Source organism: Passer domesticus, chromosome 1 (genome assembly GCF_036417665.1).
Source record: "Passer domesticus isolate bPasDom1 chromosome 1, bPasDom1.hap1, whole genome shotgun sequence".
NCBI classification, from domain to species: Eukaryota; Metazoa; Chordata; class Aves; order Passeriformes; family Passeridae; genus Passer; species Passer domesticus.
This window is the reverse complement of record NC_087474.1, coordinates 139,108,902-139,126,869: the sequence shown is the minus strand read 5'-3', so window position 1 is coordinate 139,126,869 and position 17,968 is coordinate 139,108,902. Positions and strand designations below refer to the sequence as shown.

General features: G+C 41.1%; 1 protein-coding gene and 1 long non-coding RNA gene across 3 annotated transcripts in view; one reads left to right on the top strand and one right to left on the bottom strand.

The window, feature by feature from the left end:
* The window catches only part of MTDH (metadherin), a 32,529-nt gene extending 20,538 nt beyond the window's left edge, over nucleotides 1-11,991 (bottom strand). For both annotated transcript variants that reach the window (XM_064392479.1, XM_064392486.1), the window contains exons 1-4: nucleotides 11,379-11,991; nucleotides 5,413-5,517; nucleotides 1,124-1,205; nucleotides 535-714 (exon numbers count right to left, since the gene is read on the bottom strand). In XM_064392479.1, coding sequence (XP_064248549.1) covers nucleotides 535-714; nucleotides 1,124-1,205; nucleotides 5,413-5,517; nucleotides 11,379-11,783 — 772 coding nt within the window. In that variant the 5' untranslated portion in view covers nucleotides 11,784-11,991. The remainder of the gene's footprint in view (nucleotides 1-534; nucleotides 715-1,123; nucleotides 1,206-5,412; nucleotides 5,518-11,378) is intronic.
* A 192-nt stretch (nucleotides 11,992-12,183) lies between these two features.
* Nucleotides 12,184-17,741, top strand: LOC135282568 (uncharacterized). Its single transcript, XR_010348662.1, has 2 exons — nucleotides 12,184-13,286; nucleotides 13,772-17,741. It is a non-coding gene; the product is annotated as an uncharacterized LOC135282568 (long non-coding RNA).
* Nucleotides 17,742-17,968: the final 227 nt, after the last annotated feature.

Sequence of the window (17,968 nt, the reverse complement as noted above, 5' to 3'; positions counted from 1 at the left end):
AGTAAATCTCAGCCACATGTGCCTTACCATTATGAACAGCTTTAGTACAGGATACTACTAAATCTACGTTGGAAAAAAATACCTACGTGTTAAGCAGTGCATGATATTTTAAGAGAACTTCAGAGGCATAACCTTCCCACAAGGAAGCACTCAAAAAGTTAAGGAGTTGGTGCTGCCTGCAGCAGTGCTGAGGATGCCTTTGAAGCTTCTGAAAACAAAGGGCACAGTCACAGAGCACAAGTGAAGGAACAGGGACAGGCCTATGCAGCTGTGCAGCAACCAGCAGCGCACCAGTGTGGATGGAGGCCAGTGCCTTAGCTGCGTGCTCCAAAACACTCGAGTTTCCCCAAAAATGAGGCTAGAAAATAGGGAGTTTTGCACAATGAGAAAGTACTGCTACACAGCTTGAAATAATTTCTTCAAGAGTTTCACCGCCAAATATACCTAACATACATCCAAAACAGAGTCACTATTTAAGCATTCAAGCAAAGTTATCTTTCTAGGACACATTCACAGACCTATCAAGCATCATACCTTTATTTTTTCTGAGACCAACTGGAAGTGATGGTGTAGGCATCAGCTGTTCAATGGATACAGTAACCGTGTTTTCTACGCCCTGGAGATTTGATTCTCCTGAGCCACCATCGTTCAGCACCTTGTCACGTTTACGCTGCTGACGCTTCTCTCTGTTACTGATTTTTGTTTCCCAAGCTCCTAGAACATCACCAAAGGAAAACATCACTAAGTCAGAGAGGAAGAAAAGATTTCTAGCTTGTATCATATCAAACAGAAGTCTGAGGGCAGTTTAATCAGTCAGCTTCAACCTTAGATTGAAAACACAAATGGCCAAAGGTAAGTTTTTCTGTGATAATACTTGGCTTCACAGAGCAAAACATGAATAGCATGAACACCTTACTATCCAATTTCTCAGTTTTTATAAGATGACTTTATTTAGTAACTTCAACTGATTTTTTAATGTTGTTTCAAAGATCAGATTTCCATGTACAATATGTGACTATGGAGTTAGGAGTTTCTTATGTTTCTTTATGAAGCAAACACAAGTAAATCTTTAACAGTACTTAAGCCATAATGTTTACATTTTGTGTATGTTTGTGTTCAGTACCTTCATCAACTTCCTTTCCATCCAGTCGAGAGGTATCCTGAACTGTTTTGGAATCTCCCTTTGATTTCTTTTTTTTCTTTGACTAGAATAAAAATAAAACATGTTCTTAATAATTACTTACTGCTCACTTGATTCAGAACTCCCTTTCCCCCTAAAATACAGGAATAATTTTTTAAAACAGATTCTCCTGAACAACCTTCTGTGAAAAACTTATGCAGCACAGAATTGGCAGGTGGGGGGAACATTACTTATACTACAGAGTACAAAGCCAGGCAGAAGCAGCTATGCTGGCAGCATCGCAGTCACAGAGGAGTAATGAGCTGTTTAGCAGGCAGATGCCACTCTGTCAAAATTTGTTTTATGCAGAAGTATAAAGTTACACATGGAGAAATAAATAATGCCAGCAACTCCTTAAAAAGAAGTCCAGCTTGGAAATGACTTCAAAACACAAGCTGTGATTAGAGCCCCTACATTCCAAACTTTTTTTTTCCCCTCAAGGTTTCATCATTATGGCTTCTTGGATGCAAGAGCTAAGCTAAACAAATAGGAACAGACATGACAGATGCAGACTATTTGCAGACAAAACTGCAAATAGTTTTGGTGCAACCAGGTAACTATATAGAGTGTGGAAAAGATAGTATTGAGAAAAAAAATCAAGATATTGGAAGAAAATATATTGCAGAAAGCCTTGGAGTAAATTGGCTTGACTACCTTCTTAGAAAGAAAACACAGTACTGAAAAGCTTTACAACCTAGTGAAGAAAGGTAAAAGAACTACCAGGTAAACATGAATGAAAACCAACAAGACTTGAAAAAGAAATATGGTTATCCACTCAAATGTTATAAGGGGAACTATTCACTTATTCACTGTCTCTTAAATATTCTAAGAATGTTGGATGACTTTTTGGCTTACATCTGCCAGAGTCAGACTAGATATTGCCAGTTGTGTACCTGAGTTCCCATGATTTGGTTTTCTAGTCTTAAATGCCCAAGAAGTGTCTAACAATCTCTCTAGAATTCAGAACTGGTAACACCTGAATTATTACTACAACTGCTGCAGATATTCTATGCTCCCCACCCAGTATCACTCAGTTAATATGCCTTAGAGTTACCACATCCCCAGAGTAATCTGTAGCTTCAATACAGGTACTGAGAGCAGTATAGCTTGTTAGTGCAGCAGAGATGATAAAAAATTCACTGCTTATATGCAATGCTGCATCACCACTCCTATAAAGTTTAGGGAAGTGATTTGAACAGTTAGCTCATGGTTTCATGTACATGGAGACCCAAACTGTAGATGCACCCAAATGGAATTTTCATTTGCTCAGCAGACTACCTTTGCCCACACACAGCTAACTAACTTCTGAAAAGCCTCCAACAGACAAGGGCTGGTTTCAAAAGCAACCTGAGAAGAACTGGTTCTAAAAATATGAACAAGTCAAATTATATGCTAGGGCAACTTCTAATGAAAGAATTAAAAAGGAAAATGAGAATTAACATTAAAATTAGTTATAAATTGCCTCTTCAAGCTCAAACAGGGAAAGATTACAAACAGAATAAGTTTGTACCTTTGTCTCCTATTTGCAGCTACACTGAGACTGGAACTTGAGATCTTAAAGTTTCTATCCACAAAGCTGTAACTACCCAACTGTCCTTTGGCACTAAGAGAAGACCTGAAATAACTTCAGAAATCTCTTAGACAACAGTTCAAGATGACTACTCTTCCAAATTGTAACTTCAGTTTCCTTAAATAACTAGCTCCTATGGAAGTATTGCCATCAAATTTTATACTTTTCAGGAAAACGTCAAAGTTTAACAGCTGAAAAAGAAGTTTGTGATTAACAAACACTGTTTTTAAAAAGATCAAGAATGCAAACCTCGAAAACACGTTTACTTTTCTAAACTGTGTTACCCTGTTCTGAAAAACCAGAACCATCCTTTTTTATCCAATTAACCCACTACCTGCTAAACTTTGTACTCCACCAGTTGCTATCTCAGTATCAAACTGATGGAAACAGCAAGAGATGCTAAAGCCAGCTGGTCATTCTGCAGAAGTCTATGCATTCAGAGGGTCACCTTCTGCAAAACACAAAGATGCCAGTGTTGGCTCTGCCAAAGAGCACATGAGGAATACTGCAGGCCTGCCAAATTTTTTTAAGTCTTTAGGATGCATTGTGCCCCATGCAAGAACAATAGAAAAATAAATCTTTCTTCTTGATCTCTAGCTGAGTAATCATTTCTAGTACTCAAGACAAAGCAGTTGTGTGCTTGCAAACAGAATGGATGATGACATTTTAACTTCCCACGATCTCATCCACAGAGTCATTTCTTAGGGAACAGTCCCTTACACTAAACACTAAAAAACCCCTGTCCTGTACTGTGGCAAGTCACTAACTGCAGAATAATAAACCTTGGGAACAGCCAGAGCCCAGACATTACCCAAAGCTTCCCCTCCCACAAAGCAGGAAAACACACATGATATTCACAACCCTGAAGCAGCCAAGAAATACAGAAACACAAAAGATGTGTGATTTTCACTAAGCACATATATTGAAGCACAAAAAATTAACTATGCCCTTCAGGCCACAGGTTATATGCTTTCATATATGTACACACAACTTCAATCCCAGCCACTGTCTTACACCATCCATCCCAAAGATGGTACACAAAGACACACAGGACCCACTACAACCTCAGCAGGTTTGTAATGTTACAAATGTTATAGATGCCCCCTGAGAAGCCTTACCAAATAATCAGAAGCCTGTACAGTTACCTGTAGTTCAAAGCAAGTTCTTAAGCATGCTTTTAATTGAAGGGTAACTTACTCCTGACCCAATTAATTTTTTGCCCAGGATCCCCCAAAGTGATATGAAATCACAACTTGAATAATCATTCACATCTGTTTAGTGGTACTTATTTCCTAGAGCTGCAGTTTCAGCTTCACATTTTAAAATTCAGGTCACTGTGTTTGCAATTTGAATGTGAAGTTGAGGATTTAAACACCTAATCTACTTGAAAACCTGCAAACAGAGTTATTCATTCAGGTTCAAATCGTGGTATGTACTTGGGGAAAAAACCAGCAAAGTCAGTCTGATATACAAAACATGGAGAAGAAGAGCCACACAGCATGGAACTTTACAGCAAACCTATTTCACAGAAAAGTCACTCAATTTGCCAATTGCAAAAACATTTAAAGACCTACAGCAAACTAAAAGGATAGAGTCTTTTAGCCAAAAGTGTTAACTTTTAACAACAAAAGAAGTTATTGGAGGGTAAGCAAGTGTATTTATTAAAGCTTGGATTGGAAGAGACCTTGAAAATGATCTAGCTCCAACCCCAGCCATGGGCAGGGACACCTTTCACTAGACCAGATCGCTCAAAGCCCTGTCCAGCCTGGCCTTGAACATTCCAGGGATGGGGCATCCACAACCTCCCTCAGCAACTTGTTCCAGTGTATCACCACCCTCACAGCAAAGTTTATACACAACCTTTTTTTTTTTCCTCAGTATAGCTACAAAAAAAGCATTTTATTGAAGAAAAGTCAGAAAACAATGACAGTGGGAAAACTTTTTGCACAGTGCTAGCAAAAGAAACAAGCAAAAAATTATCAAAGGCCCAAGCATATCCATGTTGCCCATAAAGGACAGCATACGTAATAAAAAAAAAAAAAGATTAGTCCTCACAGTTCAAAAAATAACACTGCCAGTAGTAAGGTTACCTTTTAGATTAGACATTGCAGATGGATGTTTTAAAATATATTTTTAATATAGCTGTTTAATTTGCGTAACAAAAAAGCCCGCACCAGACTTCAAAGCTCACATTTATCATCAAAAATCAAGAATTCCAATTACTAATGGATACATCTGGCAAAAGAAATAAGCAGGCACATGGTCTAAATCCTTTGAATAGTAGTCCCCCAATTGGTAGACCATTTACAAGGCACTTAACAATACTATCATTATGCTGCATCCCCATGAAGCCATCAAGATGAAACAAACTTTATTTCTGTAGGCTTAACACTGTCACATGATGAACAGAGATATCAGTGTTTAGTGGGGGGCTGGGAGTGGGGTTTCCTTGACAAACATTCTGTGATAAGGCATGTCTCAGAAGTTAAGAAAATACTACTTTAGCTCTTTTCAACTCCAAATTAGATTAGTACTCTTCACAATAAGAAATCTGCCTCTTCATTCAAATAAGTAACAGGATTTTAAACCAAAACCAGAATTCTTAGATACTGAAATATTATAAATCAAACTTTAACATTTTTGCTTTGTAGCCGTAACTAACCTTTTCATTCTTCTTTTCTGTGTCCACAGGCTGCTTTATATTGTCTTTATGGACAGTTTGTATTACTTCATCTTCAGATACCTCAAGGAAAGAGCGTCCATTAGGCTGTGTAAACAATGAGCATAAATAATAAAAAAATTAGAGAAAGCAGATGAAGCAAAGTTCAAATTACACAATTACTGAAATGCAATTGTTGACGGAAAAATGCTTGTAAGATTATTGAATAGAGGAGATCAAATTGTGGATTGTTGTTCAAAGGATCTACTGCAATTCTCTATTTACCAAACACAGAAATGAGAAAGGAAAGAGAACAGGTCTTCTCATTTCATTTCACTCCTATTCAATCCAGGAATTTCAAAACAAAAGGTAAATTTCGGAAATTTGCCAGGTTTTAAAATTTCCTATAGCTGTTCTGAAAATTGATTCAGAACAGCTACAGTTGTACATGCCATAAATTATCTAATTAAATTAACACAATTACCACTTTGTAGCAGTTCAGCAAGAGGACTAATTTTTAAAATAATTTTTACATTGACCAAACATCTGCAAGTTCTCTCTATGCATATCCCTCCCAGCTCACTTCCTTCACAAGTTAAACTTCATAGTAGAATAGAAATTAGAAATCAAACATGAAGCATGACTAAGCAAGGTAGTCCATTGTTCTTTTCAGACACACTTGATTACAGGTGTTACATTAGTCTACCATTTCCCCCTCACACAATTAAGGAAAGAAAATTAGTATATATTATTCAACACATAAAGTTAGAACTCTGGACAATCATTAAATGAGTCTTTACATTACTTTTGACAGCAAAGGCATACACCTTAGCTTACACATTCCCCATACAGAAATGTAGTAATTTAGAAATAATTTACTTCTAACAAATGGTGAAGTTACTGTGACTGAAGTTACTCTGCTTAACTGCAAAAGAGATGAAAATATTTTACTACAGTCAGCCATTAATTTCACTGCATGGAAAGCAATTGTTAAGAATAGTAATTGATAGAGTCCACACAAATGTCACTGGTTCACGTTCAGAATGACTCAGATACATGAATGACTGAAAACTAAATAAGCATAAATAGCTACTTCAAAGCCGCTTTAATTCCCGCAATTCTTTCAAAATAAATAAGCTCAATTACCTTTAGTTTTTTTTGCTATTAAAAACCCAAAAACCATTATAACTCTGCATCACACAAACCTAATTGTTTTCAAGTAAAACAAAAGCCGTATCACAACTTAGCGTGGCCTATTCCTTCAAATATTAGATCTGATCCTCAATTTAACTGTTACAGGCATTTAAGTCTTGCCACGTTGTATTATGCTTACAAACCACCCTTGGCATGATTTCAGTAGTGCATAACATAGTATTGCTTACTGTAGTTAGCAAGCACGCCAACTTCTTCAAAGCAACTATAAATAGAAATTGAAAGATCAGGTCACCTAACCCCTCTTCTCCTTCAACAACCAGCTTTAAACTAGACTTGTCATATCCAATATGCAGTACATTTCCCTCAGCATTCTGAAAACAAAGTATATTTTACAAGTCTGGTCTAGGAGCTCTCTCTGAAAGTTCTTCTCAACAAAGTCCACCTTATTGGTATATTCCACAGGGATACCAAAGAACTGATATTTAATCTTGAAAATAACTCATTGCCAAAACTCAGTTCTTGTGTCTCTCTATTTTCTCCACAGACTGTTTAGAAGTAAAGTTAGACAACATATTTGATGCATCTAGTATTGGATGTGTAACAAAAAAGTTTACAGCCAACTAACTTTTTAAATTCTGTACCCTGCTTCTTAGCTATTACATATATACCTTAAAGAGAAAGCTACTTTCTTAATTCCTCCCAACTATTCAATAAATTGAAATTTTAATATTTAATTAAAAAAAAAACCAAACAAAAAACTTCAGCTTGTTCTCTAAACTAATAAACTAATTAATATCCATTAAAAACCCTCTGGAAAAATCCATCCACATGACTGTTCAAAATGCTGTCTGATCATCTGATCATGTAAAGAACAACCTTTAGAAATATGTTAGAAAACCTGGACTCCAATACATTTGGGGGAAATACATCCCTTAATTGTAATTCCCTCCTTTTCAGTGGAAGCTTTCCACATTTATTTTCTGCCCACAGATGAATCATAGAATTGTAACCAAAATCCATGTGACCATTTTTGGATATACCAAAGAAAGAAACAGAAGCAAGAAGGAAGAAAGTTTTTCTACAGTATTCAGAAATGTTTCATTTTAAAAAGATAACCATAGCCCAAAGTTTAAAACTTTATGGGTAATACATTAAATATCCACTGACAAAATTAAGTCAAAATTGCGCAATTTATTATTTGCCATCTTTTTTACCCTCATCTTAAAGCTGCCAGGCAAAATGCAATAAGGCAGAAGTAATGCTGTCAGTAACAGTATTGATTATTGAATGCTTTTTTTGCCTGAGGATCTTAAAATTCCAATACTTAATAAATAAACCTTTTTCCACATACATTCGTTTGAGGACGTTAAGACATACCAAATGTAAAAAAGGTTTTGCTTAGACTGTCAAAACAAAAAGTACTCTTTAAACATGGCAGTGCAAAGGATAACTCAGTTTTATGCTTCAAACAGTATTAATGAAATTGCTATCACCTCAATCTTACAACGCTGCATTAGCCAAAGCCCTCAGTTACACATTATAAAGACACCTCTTAGAATATCTTGGGCAATAAAGAATCTGTTTGCCAATGTTTTCTGCAAGCTCCTCTTCATAAAGAAACAGCAATTTCCCCAAGAGGCCCAAAGAATCCTACAGCCCTCTGTTTGCCTTTTGCCCACTAACATACACACGAACCAACACAGGAGTATCAGCTGAAAGTATAAAGTCTTCACACAATCTAAGTGCACATAAGCAATAAACAGCCATAGCCCAGAAAGTTCTTTCAAGCAGACCAAATATGAAACTTGTTCAAATGAATGCAAATACTTTTACTAGAATGTGTAGCATTTTTTCTCCAGGTGCATGACAAACAATAGGAAGTACAAAGTCAATCTGGTATTTTCCACACCTACAAATAGATGGTGTGAATGGCTCCCTAAAGTGGTAGCAGAGCACAGAAGATGGCTACTCTCAAGTTTCTGTGGTGTTTGGCACACTGCACAGAAACCATGTAAGAACAGCTTCAATTTTTTCTGCTGAAGTAGGAGAGAGAGGCACTGTAATTATTCAGAAGGGGAAGGAATCAAAATTAAATATTAAGTTTTAGGGACAGAAAAAAAATTCTTAATGAGGCCAAAGACCTTTGTCTCTTGCAGGAGTTAAAGTAAAAATGAAAAAAGAAAAAAGCAGCTTCAAGTTTACTGCACAGAATCTGATGTAAAGACACCATGATACCTTGTTCCAATCAGCCTGAAAACCAGAACTGGCTCTGTAAACTTTAATGTTAATGAATGCTAAACAGTCTCAGCTCCATTTTTTTCTCACTCTATTAACAGCAAGTAAATAAACAGAACCTCATAGATACTACTGCATTCAGTCACTGCAGTGTTACTCAAAGAAACCCATTTAACTATGAACACAAGGTAAGTTGTACCTTACAGGTACTGAATAAAGCCACATGCAAGGAAAAAAAGCAATTGATACTCATCCTCAGAAAACCTGCAGTGAAGAACACTTCTGATCCTGACTGATGAGTGTTACACATCACCTGCCATACAGAGAGCTCAGGAATTCTGTATTAAAGTAACCCTACAGCTTTTAATTAGACATCTGCAGTGTGTTCTTAAAGTCACAGACCAGTTGCTCTAAGCTTTCTGAAACGCCTGCAATGGAAATCTAGACCCTGGCACAGCAAGCCCTGTAGTAAATCTACTGGTAATAGGCTTACTCTTTTCCCCTCCCAGCTATTAGCATCACAGCACACAAACCACACCATGAAAATCACCAGGCAGCAATCTGTAAGATTTTTTGTTGCATCTTTAAGTTTCCAACGTTATTTGAGAATTTCTCACATGTAAGTCAGAAAACACTGGGGCATGCTAATATTGGTCTCTTTAAACTTATCTTGGAAAATGAGCACAAGGCAGGTCTATTAAACTTTGTCACTGGTATAAACTTATTTGCACCTACAGTTAATGATTCAGTTTGTGCATTTCCTTCTGGAAGAAGGTAGGATTTTTTCCATCACACAATGGAAATAATGAATACAAAGTACTATAAAAATAACTTTAAAATTTTTAATGATACAGAATGACAGCTTAAAAACTACCTTGCTCTTTTGATTACAAAAACATTTGCTCCTACATTGCCTTAACTTTATTCTATGCCTATGTAAACCAAGCTCAATAGAGTACAATTATTTACATTCATGAAAAATGTCAGTTATTTTTTATATAAAATTACTAAAGTTTGTTTTTATGAAGCTGTATACTACAAAGCATTGTCAAGTCAAGAGTGATATCTACCTATTCAGTCAATCTCCTGCAGAGGCATTTTTAATGTCTTCGGCAATGACTTGCAAGAGTTTATGATTTGTTTTCATATTGGAGTTTCAACTAAATAAATTAAGCAAAATCGATTTAATTTCTAGGATTACTCTTTGTTGTCAAGAAAGCATAACACTTTTTGACACTGATGTATCTGCTTCTCAAGATGGCAAAAACATTACATCTTTAAAAGCATGCCTTCTCCAAAATGGAGAACCTAGCTACACTGGAAAGATTCTGAATCATGTTTCCTCTTCTTGGGGCTCAGCATTCAGTCTCTTGCAACTTCCAGAAACAACTTCAGTAGTTCGCTGTTCAAAGACAGGTTGGTGGCATATGCAGACTTTTTTTTTTTTTCTGTTTAAGATATTGTAGCCTTACACTCTCATTAAAAAGTTTCCCAAACCTCTCAAATCTTGATGCTGCCACAGACTCAAATGAAGATACAAACCCATTGTCTCTCCTTTCTCTCATCATTAGGGAAACAACTCAGATTTTATAGAGCAAGATATAATTATACGACACAGTTGTAATAGGCAGGGGACATCTGTTACACTTTCATTCCTATAATCCATTTGGACATAAATAGGATTACAAACATCCTAACAATATAAAAGCTATAGAAGCAATCCCTTCAAGCCCCAAAACTTTAAAAGGACAGTTGACAATTTCTGCATTCTACTAATTTTCTCTTTAGTGGATGCTGTCAAAGGTGTAAGGTTCCCACACTACATATTGAGGATTTAAAACAATATAAATTACAGGCATGATCTCTTTTTAAGGGGCTGCTAAGACACAGATTTCCTTATTAAAGGAGATGATCCTTACTGTAATAACTAAATCAGACACATTCCTACTGAGGCACACTCACAGCAACGTTGACACTAACACGTTCCATTGAAAATACAAAGCAAAATTCTTACTCAAGTTTGAACCATCACGGCATTTATACGGTTTAGAATGCTACTTCCAATAGTCTTTAGCTGCCTAGACTACAACTCCTGACTTGAAATTCTAAGCCACTCTAAGGTCTCCACTACTGGCTGGTAACCCTATTATTCAGTGAATAATAACAGTAATAGCAGATTTCATATGATTTTTGTTTACAATAAAATGCTTCCAAAAAGCCAGCCTTTTCCTCATCACCCAGGCTATTAACGTGCAGTTTACTTGTGCCAGCGCTGCTCCTCCAGGTTTTCAAAGTAACAAAACAACCCAGACGACGCGAGACGGCTCCAGAGCAATCAGGACCCCCACACCCTTCCTTCCACAGGCAAACATCGCACGGCGGCTCGGGAAGCGCTCCATGGCACCGCGATCCTTCCCAGCGCGACAGGGCCCGGGCAGCGGCAGCCGGGCAGGGGCCGCTCGCCAGACGCGAGCCCCTCGCCTCCCTGGGAGCCGGCCGGGCGCCGCAGCCCGCCCGGTCCCGCCGCTGTCATTCGCCTCTCAGCCGCGCTGCCCTCCCGGCCCTCGCACCCCTCTTACCCGCGCCGCCTTCTCCGGCAGCTTCTTCCTGTTTCGCTTCTTCTGCTCATCGCCTTTGAGGTTCAGCTGCCCGGGGCCCGGGCCGGCCGACTTGCCCTGGCCCCCGCCGGCCGCCAGGCCCGCGCCGACCGCCTCGTCACCCTTCCTCACGGCCGCGCTCCGCGCCGGCTTCTTGCGGAGGCCGCCCCCGCAGGCCGCGGCCAGCAGCAGCCCCAGCAGCACGAGCCCCAGCGCGGCCGGGACCGCCAGGGCCAGCCAGCTGGGCAGCGCCTGCGGGTCCAGGCCCAGTTCGAGGCCCAGCTCGGCACGCAGCAGCCCCAGCCCGCCCGACAAGGCGTCCCGCACCCGGGCCGCCGCATCCTCAGCCCACCGGGCCGCCGCCTCCTGCCAGCTTCCCGCAGCCATCGCGGTCCCCGGCCTCGCAGAGGCCCGAACCGAGCGGGGCGGCGAGGGCGCGCTCAGGCCGAGCGCATCGCGGCCTCGGGAGAGCCGCTCCGGCCCGTCCGAAGCGGAGGCAGCGGGGGTGGGGGTAGGACGGGACGGGACGGGAGCGGAGCCTCCGCTGGACGCGGCCGCCTCAGCCTCGGGGCCGCCCGGGTCTCCTCCTCTTCCTCCTCCCCGCCCTCCGCCTCGCGCGCGACGTCACCGCCCCGCCGCGCGCCCGCCGCAGCGCGCCGCCAGCGCCATCAGCGCCAGCGCCGGGGCGGGACCGCGCCTCCCGCCACCGCCTCCGCCGCCTCTCCCGCCTCCGCCTCCCCGGCCCGGCCCGGCCCGGCCAAGGGCGGTGCCCGCGGGGAAGGCGGCGATCTCGACGTGGCAGGCAGCGAACGGAGCGGGAGCGGCCGAAACCGAGGGGTTGGAATTCGAGGTCATCAAATCCAACCTATGACTGAACACCTCCCTGTCAGCTAGACCTTGGCACTAAGTGCCACGTTCAGTCTTTTCTTAGACGCCTTCAGGGGTAGGCAGCCTATTCCAATGTCTGACCACCCTTTTTGTGAAGAAATTCCTCCTAATCTCCAAAGTGAAGCTCCGCCGGTGCAGCTTGAAGTGATGTCCTCTCGTCCTGTCACTGATTTCCTAGAAGGGCCTGCCCCAGCCTGGCTACACGGTCCTTAAAGGTGGTTGTAGACAGCAATAAAGTGATCCCCGAGCCTCAGTTTTTTCCAAGCTAAACACCCCCAGTTCCCTCAGCCTCTCCTCACAGGACTTGTGCTCCAGCCCCTTCACCAGCTCCATTGCTTTTCTCTGGACACGCTCCAGCAGCTCAGTGTCCCTGTAGTGAGGGGCCCAGGCTGAGCACAGCATTTGAGGTGCAGCCTCACCAGTGCTGAGTGCAGGGTGACAGTCACTTTCGTGGTCCCAGTGACCAAGCTATTTCTGATGCAGGTCAGGATGCCATCAGCCTTCTTGGCCACCTGGGCACACATTGGCTCATGTTCAGCTGCTGTCAGCCAGCATTCCCAGCTCCTTTTCCGCTAGGCAGCTTTCCAGACACCGTGTCCTAAGCGTGTGGCACGGGGTTGCTGTGACCCAAGTGCAGGACCCAGCACTCAGTCTCACTGAACCTCTTAAAACTGGCCTCGGCCATCGATCCAGCCTGTCCAGGTCCCTCTGCAGAGCCTTGCTGCCCTCCAGCAGATCAACACTCCCACACAACTTGTGTCAGCTGCCAACTTGCTGGGGGTCAACTTGGTCCCCCGGTCGAGGTCATTGATAAGGATGTTAAACAGAGCTGGACACAGTACTGATCCCCGAGTAGCACCACTAGTGACCAGCTGCCAACTGCATTAGTTCCATTCACCACCACTCTCTGGGCCTGTATTTCATCCAGCAAGCACTGCACTCACCCAAATCGTCAGCAGCCAGGAGAGTGCTGTGGGAGCCAAAGGCTTTACTGGAGTCCAGGTAGGCAACATTCACAGCCTTTCTCTCCCTCATCCACTAAGTGGGTCACCTTGTCATAGAAGGACATCAGTTAGTCCAGCATGCTTTAGCATGGACTGTTTTCATTTTTCAGAGAATATTAACTGTTGTTGTTGCAACTGGTTGCACATTTGAGCCACCCTAATATCCCAAATAATGTATTCTGTAAGTATTTTAAGAAGTTTAGGATGTCACACTATATAGATAGAGGTGACAGAGCAGTGATAATGTAGTTATAGTTTTAAATACATCAATCAAGGAAATATGCATAACAAATTTGAAGGCATCATTCAACTACAGTGAATGTTTTGTGTTTTGTATATATATAGATATATAGATAGATATATAGATATATAGATATATAGATATATAGATATATGTATACATACTTATACATATACCTATACATAGAGAGAGAGAGAGATTAAACCGAGGCCATAGAACAGCAAATATTGTCCATTTTACAGAAAGCACCGCAAGAACCTGCTGGGTCTGAGTGCCACAATCCAAGCGGTTGACACGATGGTTTTCACTGCGGCGCCGGGGCACCACCAAGTGGCAGCATCGTGAAGAGCCGAGCGCTCGTCGGAAAAACATTTCTGTCTCAAAAAAGAACAAAGGGAGCGGTTCCGCACCTGGAAATAGCCAGTTTCGGTTTGATTCGGCTGGTAAAGTAAATTAATCTGAAAGGAATAAATATATTTTTATTCTGAAGTAATGAGATGTAGCCATAAATAGGCGTACAGTTGTAGCAAATTGAAATATTTTGAAGAAAGTCTGTGTGACTCATTAAAACAGTAGGGAACAAATATACCACTCTGGCTGTACTCATCAAATAAAGCGAACATTTTATTTGGAACTAATTTCGACACATATTAGTCTAGTATTAATCTTCAACTGTATTAATAGATATGATCAAAGTTACTCCAAGGACTCTTCCAGCAGTGCTAATATAAAATATCATCTTTTTCATGCCATTCTCCCAAAGATCACAGCATAACACTGACTCATTACACATGGCACACTAAAAAAGAGAAAATTATGGCAAAACCAAAAAGAATGGAGACAAAACTTAATTTTTTAAATGTCAGCTCTCTTGACTGTGCAAACATTCCTTGTTTTACCACAACAGCTATTAGACATACCTTACACAGTACCTTTACCACCATATTTAAAGCTCCACGGCCGGTTGCCATGGCATGAAGGAAACCCAACTATTGCTTTGCAGTCTCAAAATACCTGTTTCAAGAGTTTTTAATGATTATCTTGAACGATATTGAAGCCATGTGTCTTGCGGCTGTAGAAATTCTTTAGATTAGAAGTCAGATGGATATGGCAGAAGCAGATAAAGCCTCTGATCAGGTAAATAAGCAGAATCCAAATAAAAGCACATTCAAGGTTGTTGTGACAGGAAATTAAAAAAATCTTGAACAATAAGCTATTTTGCTGTCTTATATGGATCGTGACTGAGTTGCTTTAAGGTGAACTCGGTACATAATTCACTGAAAATACTAAGTCATATACCCATTATTTTTCTGGAAGGAGGGAGCAACAACAACTAGAACATCCCTTATCCAAGAATCACCATCCTTGGCAAAGTTAACAAGTAGCTGGAAAAGGGATGAGTAGTCTGCAGACAGAATTTTCATTGAGAAATTTCTCATCCAGGTCATGCGTGGAAGCCTTGAGCCAAGACTCAGCCCAGCCTGAGGAATGGGCTTAGAGTTAAATGTTGGATTAGGAGAATGTGGCTCATCATGCCTGGAAATGCACATGGTGTGGAGTTACCAAGAGCTGCCAAAAAGGGGTGGAACATGAAAAGAATTCTTCCTGGAGACATTTTTCATCCAGGCCATGGCTGGGTGTGTTGGAGAAGGCTCAGCTGGTGTCTGGGATTAGGGTTAATGTTAACATTACATACCTGGTTGGGAGCGAGATAAAACCTGGGGCTACAGTTGGTGGGGGGCAGAAAAGGAGCAGCCAGAGTAAGGGGTAGGCTGCAAAAATACTTCTTCCCTGAAATCTCTTTATTCTGGGTGCTAGGTCAGGATCTGGAACTAAGGTTCAACCCATCCTTTGCATTCAGACTAAGTTAGACTTTTAACGAGGCAGAGACAAGCGCTCCATTTTGATAGAAAGATCTGCTGTAGGAATTTTCTTATGATAACTTGTTCATCATGGCTATGGCTTGGAGACTTCAGTTAGTCTCTGCAGAGACTAACTGACTTCAACCAAAGTTGAAGTTGTAGCTACAATTAGGCTTAGGGACAGGAAACAGGCCAAGTTTGAATACCCATTTGGAGTGGGGCAGGAAATAATTATTTTCAGAGAAGTTTCCATCTGGTTGATGGTTAGGGGCTTTGGGCTGTCTCAGCCTGAACCTATGATTAGGGATCTGGTTATGTTCAGCTTTGAGAAAAGAGAAAAATCCTAGCGCTTTCTTTGGTCAGGGATTGAAAATGGATTGCCAAAGGAAGGGATGGGGATAAAATAATTGTTCCCTGAGGACATGTTCACCTGGACTATGATTTGAGAATGTTGAGCTGGATCTCACCTGACACCTAGGTTTGGGATAAGTGTTGGAAGAGACATAAAGAGCAGAAGCTCCAGTTTAGTCCAGTTAAGCCTCCAAAGAGGCTGCCAAAGGGAACAGTAGACTATCAGAATAATTCTCTCCTGAAGTCTTGTGCTGTTTTCTTGGTTTAGAGGCAAGTTTAGGGGAAAAACACTGTGGAATGAGTATTTCCTCTAAAAAAAGAAAAAAAAAAGTTCCAACAGTCCCTTTTTGTCAATATGAATACTAGTGGATGAAAGTGAAAAAACCCCCCAGCCATTTATTGACAAACAGAGTGCCCACATGGCACAGTAAAAAGTAAATAAATGCTAGATATTGAATTGTCAGAACTTAGCCCCCTCCACCCCTATGCCCACATACACACCGGAACAAAAACCCAAAATGCCAGGGAAAAGAAAAAAGCCAACAGCAGTTTGCCTCTTATGTGTACAAAATGGGATGGGTTTTCAGGGAAAATAAACAAAAAAAACCCCCAGTAGATTCAAGCAGCAGTTCAGGCAAACATGTGAAACCTGGTGAATCTCTGACGTCAGCTCCCTCTTCACAGCAGAGGAAGCAGGTGAGCTTTCTCTTGCTGTCTCAGCTTTTCCCAAGATGTGAGGCTGAAACAGAGAGGCCCCTCGTCTTTCCCACTAGTCTCTGATCTCCAGTTCACTTTGAAGTGCTGCTGAAGAATTGCTGCTGCAGCCTCTTCAAGTCCAGGAAGGACAAAGAAAAACTTCTGCCTGGCCTAACAAAAAAATCCATGCTAGCCAAGCAAAAGCCCAGGCCACATGGCATGATGGACACTGGGGGTGAGGCTTTGGAAAAGCTCACTGAAGAGCTTCAAGGCTCCCGTCTCCTTCCAGATCCACCTTAAAGCTACAGCAACCATTTTTGGGCATGAAGCATGCAATGAGGGAATAGACTAATCATCATAAAATCACCCCAAGACAGCTGTGCTTAAATTTACATGAGAACATGTTTATCTGAGTCATAGCTAGGAATTAATGGTCTCATCCAACACAGAGTCTGGGGTAGTTGGGGCAAAGTCCACACAAACACATAAATTTGGGGTTGGGAGAGAGACACAGCACAGAGCTCAGTTAGAAGAGAAGCTTGAAGGAGATTGCTGAAGGAAGGTGAATGTTGCAAAAAAAATTGTTCCCCGAGAGCTTGTTTACCTGGGACATGGCTGGTGGACCTGGGCTAGTGCTCAATTGTCTTCTCAGAGTGGTCAATGATTGCCTTGTCAGAGTGGTCAAAGCAAGACAGAATAGTTACAGTTTTTGTGAAGCACTGCTTCTGGAAGGATTTCTTTCCTAAGGGAAAAGGAAGAGCTCGTTATATGAGTAACCCATGTCCCATTCTGACCTTCAAAGTTCACCTTTTTTTTTTTCCTGTTGGGATGGTCAGCTTTTTGGGTTGAGACAGAATCCTAAATCAAAATTCCCTGTTAAGGAGTAATGTGTTCTTCAAAGTCTTTTTCAATTTTACATGATTTTTCATTTTATTTCACATTCTTGTGCATAACCATATAATTCAAATACAGAAACGTTCTGCTAAAAATACTAAACTTAATTCCCTGTACAAAGGAAAAGTCTGTTCTCATTAACCTTGCCATAAGTAGTGTTTAGTCATCAAAGTTAAGTTGTCATTATGACTGATAGAGCTCAGTGCCTTGGGAGGTGAAGAACACTTTGGCATGTTCAAATTTCTATCAGCCCCAAACAGAAAAATAAATAAGCAAAGACTTGCTACCCATCTGAGAAAAAAACTCCTTGAATTAATGGAAAGCAAACACCAAATTATAGGCCTATTAGCTCATATCATTGGTTATATAAAACTGTATTAAGTGTACATTAAATATGGGTGTTTGGAGAGTTTTCACAGTTTTTTTTCATAGACAAGACAGTTTTCCTAATACAGCATTTTAATCAAGAGGTGTTGCTGTTCATAGAAGTGACACAAAGTTAACTTGAAACCATGTGGTTCCTTCATTAGCAATGCAATTACAGAATCTGGGCATGCAGGTTCATTTACACATTTAGCCTGTAGCTCTGTGTTGCTCACTGTCCTGTGCTCTCAGTACATGAGCTGGCAAGGGTCA